Source organism: Phaseolus vulgaris, chromosome 9 (assembly GCF_051622355.1).
Source record: "Phaseolus vulgaris cultivar YP4 chromosome 9, ASM5162235v1, whole genome shotgun sequence".
In the NCBI taxonomy this organism is placed as follows: Eukaryota; Viridiplantae; Streptophyta; class Magnoliopsida; order Fabales; family Fabaceae; genus Phaseolus; species Phaseolus vulgaris.
In genome coordinates, this window is record NC_143506.1 from 26017392 (window position 1) to 26029358 (window position 11967).

At 32.4% G+C, this 11967-nt stretch overlaps 1 protein-coding gene across 16 annotated transcripts; it reads right to left on the minus strand.

Moving 5' to 3' along the window:
• Window positions 1–388: 388 nt before the first annotated feature.
• LOC137820174 (protein MEI2-like 4) lies at window positions 389–8999 on the minus strand. Of its 16 annotated transcripts, none has more exons than XM_068624067.2 (16): window positions 8413–8980; window positions 7745–7829; window positions 7452–7625; window positions 7154–7205; window positions 5813–6139; window positions 5062–5474; window positions 4791–4949; window positions 4481–4597; window positions 4245–4393; window positions 3898–3980; window positions 3415–3813; window positions 2326–2956; window positions 1922–2006; window positions 1754–1822; window positions 1470–1649; window positions 389–1103 (listed from the first exon to the last, which is right to left on the minus strand). In XM_068624067.2, the coding sequence occupies exons 3-16, from the start codon at window positions 7527–7529 to the stop codon at window positions 939–941; spliced, it is 2907 nt and encodes a 968-aa protein (XP_068480168.1). In that variant the 5' UTR covers window positions 7530–7625; window positions 7745–7829; window positions 8413–8980; the 3' UTR covers window positions 389–938. The 16 variants fall into 16 exon arrangements, with proteins under 16 accessions (XP_068480168.1, XP_068480163.1, XP_068480171.1 ...); XM_068624062.2 differs by having other exon boundaries at window positions 3415–3816; window positions 8413–8970; XM_068624070.2 differs by having other exon boundaries at window positions 8433–8847.
• Window positions 9000–11967: the final 2968 nt, after the last annotated feature.

An 11967-nucleotide genomic window follows, 5' to 3' on the forward strand; every position in this document is an offset into this window, starting at 1 on the left:
AGCTCGCCATCAGTCACTTCCGTACAAATAAATGCCAACGAATGTCATTCTGAACATACAATTGTACAGATAGTTTTCTTCATCTAAACAGTCACTTTACATTAAAAAAAACATAAAAACATATACATAAAACTTTAAAACCAGCAAACTTCAGAAGAATATATATAATCCATACACTTAACTTTTATAGAAATTATTTTATTTAATTTCTTCAAAAGTTAAACAGATATATCGATTTAGTTTTAGAAAAGCTGAATTTAAACAGTGTCATGTAACTCAACTTTCTTTTTTCCGACTCAGGAATCTTTTACTATGGAAGTAATTGCTACTTGCATGTAACCAGGGCCGAGTTAAGATTTTTCTAAGAACTGACGAAAGAATGCAGAAATAACAACCGAAACAGCAATATCCGAACTACTAGCATCGAAGAATGTTCCATTGAAATGTGTTCCCTCAACAATCCATTATATGGACAGCAAATCCCATAAGGACAGCAATGCCTGGGAATATAGGGAAAGAAAATTACATATGAACATTGAAGATAACAATGAAAATAAAACCAGCAAAGAACCCAAGAAACCCGCAATGATGCTTATTATCTCAAGGGAACTGCAAATTGTCACATTGTCCATTCACAGCTAGCCAAAATTTTAAGCTTCAGTTTAGCCATCCTCTTAACTTGTGAGATGGTAGTGGTACTCCATGCAAAATTTTAGGAAAATAACGAAAACACTACAATCAGTGGCTTCATTCTTGTTATGTACCTCAACATCCAAAAACTCTTTGCAAGGCTCCTCTGTAGGAAAAAAATGTGAGCCCCCCCTCCCTTTCCTACCAGCTTCAACTCCTTTCGCCCAATCGAACAAAAAGAAAATGTAAATATACAGTCTTGGAGTTGACATGACATGCAACATTGAACTGTTAGTGCATGAGGCAAATCAGTCAGAGTTTTTTGAAGAGATCGAAGATGATTCCATTCCATTCCCAGAGTCTTCTCCACTTGCCAAAGATAAAGGGTTCCCTTGGCTGCGATTCTCCTCACTACCATTTGCGCGAGATTTCCCTGGCCTCACTCTAATGTTGTTACCCAAGGGAAAAGGCTCCTGCAGTGACAGATTAGATTAATATTTACCTCGGGTATATCATATCAGCAGAAAAACCAGGTACCAAAACCATTAGTATAGTACAATTGGGTTGCAAGCCTCCTATATATCCTTATCCCAGTTTATTAAATGCACGTAATGCTAGAAACAGTCGCAACAATAGATAGCATTTATAGCCATTAAAGTCATCATTGAAGTATTCCTTTAAAAACCTTTCTTGCCACACCCATGTTCACATTAAATATCAGGCAATAAGTTTTGAAGTGAGAAAGCCCATAATTAACACCCAGTTTACTTGAATCAGCCACTAATATATTAATGGAAACATCCGGAAAATAGTTACAACTAAAGAACAAGCTGATTTACCGGATCGCCAGCATTTGGGCCATCTGTATGGAAAAGAATAGGGCGGCAACGTTTATCCTCATTCATCAGGCTTGAATTCTGAAAATGAGCAATAAGAGCAGCTTTTCCTTGAATTCGGGCATATGCGAGTACTGCTACCTTTTCACTGTTGAACTTCTCCCATTTTTTCCCGTTAAAGGCCTGCACAATATTCCTTATCTATTAAATATATAAACAGACGAGCACAGAATTCATAACCCAGATAATTAAATCAAATTAAGATTACATAAGGATTTAAAAATAACCTTGTGGAATGGAATAATTTGACAAGGATCAATCATATTGATGAATGCATAGCCAACATTACATTTGTTCTGCAACCATTAGTAGAATTTACTTAGAAACACATTATTCATGATTTGCTTCTTTTAAGGAAAGAGTCAAGCGACTAGCAAGTCCAGAAAAATACTTGCCTTGAAATCAATGGGCAAATACAGAAAATCATATGTTCCTCGACATTGTTCATCAATGGCAGCAAGAAGCATCTTTGAAGTATACCTGCCAAAATATTTAAACAAATTTAAAATAAAAAAGAGACAAACAAAAAGACCAGTGCTTCAATCTTTGTAAAATTTGTTAATCTATTATGGAAAACCAATTGATCAAATATAAAAGCTACACGCAAAATATCACAGGCATGTAAGCAAGCAAAAGGGAGACGGCCTTTGTATGGTTAATGCACCAAAATTAAAAGGGGACAAGCCAAATAAGCAATTGCCTACTTAATTAATAATAACGTTCTTTGGTAAAATAAGGAAGAAGTGATAACAGCATAAGCAGCAAAATTTACAAAAAGATAGGGAGATAATTGGCATACTTATTCGGAATATTTTTTATCATGAGCGTTGTTCGGTTATCATCCCCACGCAATATGCGGCCTAGGTCAAGTTCATACTGTTTTTTATCTGCATTGCTGTTAGTGTTTGGTTCGCTTCTTCGAGGATAGAGGTTTCTCATACGTTCATTGGTAGAATCAAATTTAGAAACCAAATTCATGGGAAGTCTCCCAGGTAAAACATGTGATAACTGCTTAGGAGAGCCCTGCCCAGCATTTGATGTCAATTCTGTACCATTCCCACTGACATGAGAAAACATGTTGTGAGAAGCAGGAGGGTGCATCTGCCAGCTACCATGAAAGCCAGGACTTCCTACAGAACCTAATCTAAAACCAGAACCATCAGGCGACTCTCCCAAGTAAGAATGTTGTCTTTCCCAGGGCGAGGCAGTAACAACTGGTGCTGATCCCACTTGATGGTCTATATGTGATGCTCTAAGCACATGGGGAGGTGTTCTAGGAAAACTGGGTATCTGTGGAAGACATGGAGAACCAGCACCATTAACAAAGGACGGTGTTTTCTGCCAAAGCATGGCATTTGAAGGAGTTTGTTGATGCAAGTTGGAGCCATTCCACATATGATAAAGTCCATGACTGGGGCGGTTTCCATTTCCTGAATATTCAAAATAAAACAAAGATTTCACATACCAGCATTCAAATATAGGACTATTATATCCATATTAGATATTGGTTCTGCCTACAATTTCCCAGCACCTTGTACCACTTCCAAGCTGATAGAACAACGAACTTCAAGGTCAATAATCAAATTCGACTGCTTAAATCACAGGCAAGTCTAAATTCACCTAGATCAATAGTTTGACTCTTGAGTATTTTTGGGTGTTATTAAAACAATGAAATATAGAAAATCCTAGAATCAACATCAAAATTAACAGTCAAGCTCATTGTTATAAGGTTTTAAATTCCTAGGATGCCATCAAAAGAGAACAATAAGTTCAACCTTTGCAACAAATTGGTTCCTTATCACCATTTTCTACACACAAGGAAACATTTTAAAACTGTTGTAAATAAAGGAAGCTTTTACACGAGGTTTTCTTAGCACGATAAACTTACCTCCTGTATTAAACTCTGCTAGGTTCCCAGTTGAGTTTATTCCCTGAATGTGCCTGCTGTCAGATGATTCCGTTGATCCATTTCCAATATTGGCAGCCATGTTAATGGTACTTGAAAAGTTGTAAGGACTGCCATTAGCTAAGCTATCGCGATATTCTGGTAAAGAATGAGGATGGAACCTCGAAACGGATGCAAATTTCATTGCGTCAATAGTGTTACTGGCCTCAAAAACACCAGATACTTTTCCATTAGATGCACCTCTTGCGGTCTTGTGAATGTTAGAATTCATATTAAATAGTGATTTATCAATGAAAGTAGGTTGCCGTGTTGCAGAATGAAACCCTTGATTATATCCGTTTTCCAAGCTGCCAGCAGATGCAATAAATCCAGATGACACTCCTGCTGTAAGTTATGTCTAGTGAGACCAAGAACATATTAGCTTTATGAGGAAAAATAGACAAGTGAATTCAGACAAAATCATACCATTATGTCTTAAGGAAATGTTGTCACTAAGACTATGACCAAGATCAGGTTCATCTTGTCCCTTCTGAGACTGGTGCATCATACTACAAAAGCAAGGTTTCCATAATTGTCAAGATGTAATCTTTCCATCAAGGTGGTTCCAAACAACTATACCCTCTATCAACCTCTAAAAGTAGAGAATACTATTTAAAGGTGACAAGAACAAATATTAAGATGCAAAATAAGACCTCATCCACAACACATTGGTTAAGATTGACACATTTTAAAAGTAGAAAACAGTTGCAAAAGTTAATATATGTAGATAAAAAAATTAAATTAAAAAATAAAGAAGAAGCGGTAATAGCCACCATGTTGCAATCATGGGAAGGCTGGGCTCAAGCTTAATGTGCTTCCCAGAAAAGCGGATCCCATTCAATGCACGAAGAGAAGCTTCCGCAGCTCGAACATCATAAAATTCGATAAATTTGACATGATTCAATTGCGGATATTCATAGATCTGCAATTACAGAAACGATATTTAAGAATATGCTTGTATCATTACAAAACACACAAAAATGGATGAAAACCAACAAAAACAACTCACATCTCTAATTTCTCCATAAAACCCAAAAATCTGTTGAAGTTCATCTTTTAAAACAGATGAATCAAGATCGGATATCATCAGTGTACCATGACCAATATCTTTCTCTGGAGCATTGCCCTGATATGTCATCAAATAAAGATATATCTATAAGCAACGCATAAAAGAGACACACAAGCAATTGATATTGAACAAGTAAAACCTACGCCTCTAATAATAAAAGATGATAAGATGAACAATGGAAATATAAACTTTACCCAAATGAAACAAGGGAAAAAGAATTATGCATAGATGAGGTTAATAACATTGTTACCTTTGGAATTGAATAATGTATATCCAGTTTCCTAGATCTCAATGACCTATTTTGAAGTGCCTTCATTGCTTTTTGTGCTGCCCTTAGATCATAATATGAAATCATAACAAACCCACGATGCTTGCAGGCAGTGTAAATGGTTCGGATATCTCCATATTGCTGCCAGAACAAACAAAATAGTCCATTTTTACATTCCATCATTAGTGGTATGAAATGCTTCATGTAAACTCTTTAAGATAGCAGCCACCATAATAAATGAATAAAGGTTCACCTCAAAGAGAGCCTTAAGTTCAGAGTCTTCAACATTGCTATTGATATTTCTAACAAAAAGTGTTCTAGAAGATTGTTCACGGAATGGAATTTTTCCTTTAGAAACTCCAAAGTAATCAGGATCTTCATCCACGAAACTGGTTCCGTTTCCAGAAATTAGATGTTCATCTCCTTCCAATTCCATGCCTCCACTGCTGCTGAACAAATCAAAATCTTCAAAATCATCATTCATTCTAGCACGAGTACTGCATCCTAACTCGTCAGTGACTCCAGAAAACAGGTCATCTTCATCAGGAAGGAGATTTCCAATAGTGTCAGCCTCAATTTCTCCTAGAGATTTATACGCTTCTTCCTCAGGAAGGGAACCAACAGTAATGGGTTGACCAGACAGCACTCCATTCCCCAATAACCTCACTGCATTAAGTTATACATTATGCCAACAGAGACGCATTAGGATATCAGCTGAACTAAAGTAAAATCACAAAATCTATAAGAAGATAAATTTTCTTAGTTTCATATTTTGGTGGGTTTTGGTGAGGGAAAGGTGCCCTACTTTGTCGTGCTACATTTCAAAAGATAACATGCATATATTCAGCTATGATAAATTGCTATAGATGGCAAGCAAATGAATGTAATAAGAAACTCATATCTAAAGTATTACGAAGAGTAAAAGAAATCAGAACTTGATAATGCTGAAATACACATAATACATTCATGCAAACCATCTTAACATCCTTGAAACAAATTCTTACACTTTTGGCTAAACATCTCAGACAGCGAGCTTGAAAATAGACTACTTTCACATGAGGCAGCACCGGGGACAATCTTGCTCCCAATTAGACCATATGAGCTAGATGCTGGCTGCCTATGCACATTAGACCATGACCTCTTACTATAATTAAATGTTTCCATGGAATCCTTCAGCATCTCTATAGTGCCTGCTTCTCTGCCAAAATGGTCTTCTGTAATTTCCCCAGATAGAGTAGTATGAGACATTGGCAAACCAGATTTTGCATTTGTTGCACGGGGTGATGAAGTATTCAAAATACAGCCAGGTGATGCCGCCATTTCACTCTTGCCTGAAAATTTAAATATAGAAATTACTATATCCAGAAACTACTTACATATTCAGTAGATGATTTGCTTATTTATGTAACACAAGTAAACAAACATAATTATGGATACACACAGATATTACATTATTATTACTTAGCACAATAAAAAAAATAGTAAATTCGTAATAAAATTTATGCCAAAATCACATTGAGCTTCAATCCAGCAGCAGAATCCAAATTCGTTATTAGCATTAACTGTCCCAGCCATACCACAATAAAAAATGTTGTAAGACCAAGGTATTTAATATATACATTCAAAATAAGACATTAATTTATTAAAGTTTGCAGCAATTAGATTGCTACCACAAACAGAAACGAAAATATTAATTTTAGATGATGCCAATGTCAATTACTCATTAAAACTTAAAAATGCTTGCAATGTTGATGAGTGATATTCATTATTCCAGAACGAGCAAAAAAAACTACATATTGTTTTCAGCAGAAAGTGAGAATAGTAAGGGTTTAAAAAAGACAAATCAATAATTATTATCACCAATCCCTGTAAAGTGAAATAAACATACCAGTTTTGGAATTTAAGACAATGACTCGTACTAAAGATACTTGTTAGCAACATTAGCAAACATTTATTCTGAATGCAAATCAAACATTTAAAAAGAAATTGAAACAGAAAATGAGAGAAATATTGCTTTGAAATGCAGAGCTGCATTTCAATTAAGACCTGATATATATATATATATATATATATATATATATATATATATACACACACACACACACACACACACACACAAAATAACGTAAACAGAAATACATACGGAAAGATTCTTCAAAAATTAACATGTTCAAACTCAATGATAGTTAATAGCCAATTTCTAAACCGGAGCATAAAACAGTTCACTCATTAACTATCTGTTAGCAAATCTATTTGGGGCATGAATGATGCAATTGACACACAGGTAAACCAGCAGAACATATGAAACCGTTTTGAACAAATAACAATTAGTTGATTGGCCTCACCCTGTAGAAAATGGTCATGAATAGATTTTGGCTTCCGTAATCCAATATTTTTCTGCCCAAAAGTTAAACACATGTTTAGCATCGAGGACATGGAGAACAGGACAAATTGATAACATAACGAGAAAACTAAAGTCTTTTTTCATCATAAGAAAACCGAAGTCTTAGACTGTAAAATGTTCACGGAACTGATAATCCTTAAAACAATGACGAGACGGTTACAAACTTCGGATAAAAATTAACCGGTGGCGTTGTGACAAAACTCGAAAAAAACATGATGAAGCATTAGCACAATAATTACCTCAGAAGCATAGGAAATGTCATCCAAAAAGTGGGATGAGGCAGACACACCCCTCTTCTCCATTATTTCAGAAGGCATTCTGTAGCTTGTCCAGAAAATACTGAAAGCCTCCTCCCTTGCTAGCCTTGTTAGGCTCTATCCCAGGTCATCTGCGGGAAGTTCAAGGTCATTCGCCTGACAAATGAAGGACAGATAACAATGAACATGGCAACCCATATAAAAAAATAACTGCTACTGCCAGAAAGAAAAACTCAGACCCATAAAATATCATGTATCATAAAATTACAACTTACCAACATCACCACCCCCTTCCACCCCTGAACAAATAAAGAAAAGGGTGGAAAGATGGACTATTGAAAACCCTACCAGAAGCACCCCCTATATTCAATTGTAACATTAAAAAAAATTAGTATAAAACTAAGGCACAAATGGTTGCATCTTCAACTAAACACTACCAGATGGAAGGAGAGCACAGGATGGTATTAGGAAAAGAAAAAAAAGCTCGTTGCTTACCTACCAACGACCTAACACAGTTTGGCCATTTGCTGCCAAAAAAACAAACAAAAACCATCCATGGAAATTAACACAAAAAAATCCATTTAACCGTAAGCTCTTCCTTTTTTTTCAAAAAAAAAAACAGATAAAAAGTGGAGCTTAAGTTTACAGTACTCAGCCGATTCTGCCATAAAATTACACAGATGGAGAGGAAATTTCACAGCGAAAGCCTCAAACATTAACAGATCAAGAGAAAAAAACCAAAATTTCACAGAAGCCATAATCTGAAAACACCAACAGATCAAAAACATGAAACCAAAGAGCTCTCATCTCACCGCATACATATAACAACTACTGCCACCAAAGAGAAAAAACTGTTCAACCCCCAAACCAAAAAAGCAAAAACAACCACACATGATAAACACAAACCATAATTTTTGTTTTCACGCTAACAACAAATTTGCACCTTCTGAATTGGAACCCAACCTCGCTAGCAAAGAAATTCCAAAAACCCCTCCTCCACAAAATTCACCACACTCCTCATCCAGAACAAAGAGAAACAGACAAAAAACCGAATCTCTCAAAGGCTCCAGAGCACAGGAATTTCAGGAACAAGAGATCCCACGCTCTTCCCCGCGACAGAAACCTCCTTCCCTCTGCATTGCAATCTGAGACGCTCGGACAAGGAAAAGCGACCAATAATTACGCAGAGTCAGCTCCTTCAAACGGAGCCGCAGAAAAATTAACCGCAATTCGAAGGTGCAATCGGGGAAATGAAGGTTTCAGAAAACGCCGGCGAGGAAGAGCGAATTTCCGGCGAGTGAGGCTCGCCGGCGGTCGCTCTCTGGTTTGGAGAGAAAAAAACGGACAACGCAACAACAGAGGTGTTTTTTAGTCTTCTGACAGAGAAAGAGAAAGGAAAAGGGTGTTAGTTGGCTTTGAAATGCTAAAAACAATTTAATAAAAATTAATAATTAAAAATGAAAACTAGAAATGAGGAAGAAGAATAAATAGGCGCAGAGATAGTGTGGGTTGTAATAACAACAATCTTTTAAACCTTTATCTTTCTTTCTTTCTTTATTTATTATTTATTTATTTATCATTTGTTTTTACAGTGAAAAACAACAACATGAAAGTTCAAACCTCTCTTTTATATCAGATGAAACTCTGTGCATTCAGCCTAACTTGGAAAGTGAGATTTGTAAAATTTATATTATGAAAAAAAAATTACTCTTCTATTTTATCACAGTATTTTCTTTCTATATTTTCTTCCATAATTGCTTTCTTCTCAGATGACGTTTTGCTAACAATAAAAAATTGTTTTATTTACGTTCAATATTTTTATTTTAAAATATAAAAAATGATAACATATATTTTTCTTACATCAGATAATATATTATATTGGGACCAAATTTGTTACATCCTCATTATGAAACAGTTAATAAAAAATGACGAAACTGTTTTTTTTTTTATTATAAAAACGGTACTGTTTGTTTTGCTGTTCAGAGTGAGACCGTTTCTTTGTTACTGCTGATAATGTAATAATTTGTCTGAACCTATGTCTAATTTGTTAGTGGTTTTATGTTACGCTTTCTGATGATTTATTTTTCTGCTTTTAAATATACATCCGTTTTATAACAAAAATGATTTTCTATTTATTTTTTACAATTCCCGTTATTCAATTTTCTTGTTATTATTTCTGTGCATAGCAAAATTTCAGGATACATAGTGTTTTTTTATATACATGTGACAAAATAACTGTTATATAAATGTTTAAAATGTATTATAGTATTTTATCCCAAAAACAATGGATTTTTGTATTGAGAAAGATCAAATGTTATCTTTAGCATGACTTTTTTTTCTTTTTTTAGTCAAACATGAACTGTTGTATTTACTCACAGGTGAGTTTTTAACTTTCTAAGCATGTGTATGATAAATTTATTTTTAAATTGTCTACTTAAATTGCTATTTCAGAAATCAAAATATTACATCAAAATATTTTTCACCTATTAAAAAATTAGTAAAATTGTCAACATATATTTATTAAAGCGAATTAAGTAATTACTGGATACATTTACTTTATTGAGTTATCAAAATAATTTATAAATATTATTAAGATAATAAATTTAATAATTTTGAATATTTTAATTAATTAATAGTTTAATTTATTAAATTATATTTCAATATATTAATTACAATCTTGTATCTAAGAAAAATAATAATGAATAACTAACTTAAAAGTAGACCAAATACTTCATATTTATATACCCATATTAATGAACTTTCCCAGTTAATTAAAAGAAAAAAATTGATTTTTTGTTTTCATTAAAAAAGTATCTTAATGTTGTAATAAACAGAGGAGAGACATTTCCCAGTTAATTAAAAGAACATTGTTTTTTTTTTGTTTTCATTAAAAAGTATGTTAATGTTGTAATAAACAAAGAAGAGACATTCCTTTTTGTTTATTAAAAATATTATCATCATTATATAAAACATTAATATCATTAAAAGTATTCCATGTGTAATAATGAGATATATATAAAGTTATATTTTAATGTAACAATCCCAACTCATTTATTGTCCATTAACGTAAAACTTTATAGGATTAAACCTATCTGGTAAGAAAAAATATTTTTTTTTTAAACAGTTACTTCCTTCTTTAAAAAATAAAAAAATAATTAGTTTTTGTATTTTCTAAAAAAAAATTGCATTTTAAATGGATGATTCTGAACCGTTTTGAATTTCCTAATTACATGAAAAATATTAAATACTTTGTAGATTTAGAAATATTAAATATTTTATTACATTTAATTGGTAATTAGAATAATATAAAAATGAAAGTTTACATTTGAAAACATATAATAATGATTTAAAATTTTAATAACAGTACAAATTTGTTTGTGAACAGTTGTAGTTAAATTTATATTTTTATTAACTTTCTTTTTTTCATCATTTAAAAACTTTCTTAAATATATTATTTATTTACGGATATATATGACAAAAATTTAATTTAAATTGTTAATTTCATTTAGTGAATCTCTTCTGTGACGTAAAACTCAACAATATCAACTCTTTTTTACTTGAATGATAGAGTTTAATTTATTTGAAGTGGTTATTATTTTTAACTTTTTTTACTAATACAAAAATTCATATATCCTATATTATCATACTTAGGCACTTTAACTACATTTTTCTCCAATTTTTTATTTATTTCTTAAATAGAAACTAAATTTGTTGTTAAAGCCCAGTTGCTTATGCTAGTAACTGGTTCTTGTATAACAACACAACTATCATAGTTTGAATGGTTACAAATCCATAACAATTGGGGTTAAACAACTACATTGAGATGTTTTTATTTTGAGTTAAAAAATAATAATTATTAAACAATTTTTTTGTGGTTGTTTACATAAATAACTTCTATTATAATCATATGATAACAAATTCTATAAAAAAAAAACTGATATGTGTTACAAATGGTAATTTATAATAGTATAGTTTGAAGTTAAGAATTTCCTAAGTAACTCCTGTTCAGATCTTTCAACAAAAACATAAATTCTCTTGTAATATCTATTTAATAATTAACTTTTAAATTTAATATATTTCTAAAATATAAAAAAAAAATTAAGACAGGGAAAGACAATGATACAAAACTATATGGATAAAGAGAATATTCTTTAGGTGTTCTAGAATGTTCCAAACGAAAACTCTTTTCAGAAACAAATCAAATTTTGTATTTAGATACGAGGCTTAAGTATGTTTTATGTTTCTGAAAATTTAATTACCTTTGATTTTATATTTTATAATTTTTTTAATCTTTATGATGTAAGGATCTGGGTTAATGATTTAAGAGTAGTATAATTGAGATGAAATATGAATATTTATTATTTAAGTATAAAAGTTATAAATAAATAAAAAGTTAATCATTCAAATTTTATTTCAGAAAAATCACCATTCCTAAAATATTTTCTCTTTAGTTCTTTTGAAAGATATGTTTATCCTGGGTAGATCAAAGTCAATTTTA

What these genes read in the sequence shown, in the direction of transcription:
- LOC137820174 (XM_068624066.2), bottom strand. Translation starts at nt 7,529, where the DNA reads ATGCCTTCTGAAATAATGGAGAAGAGGGGTGTGTCTGCCTCATCCCAC. An exon ending in CATTTCCTTAAGACATAATG is followed by an intron (nt 3,817 to 3,897) that starts GTATGATTTTGT and finishes CATAACTTACAG; the next exon opens with CAGGAGTGTCATCTGGATTT. An exon ending in AAATTATTCCATTCCACAAG is followed by an intron (nt 1,650 to 1,753) that starts GTTATTTTTAAA and finishes AATATTGTGCAG; the next exon opens with GCCTTTAACGGGAAAAAATG.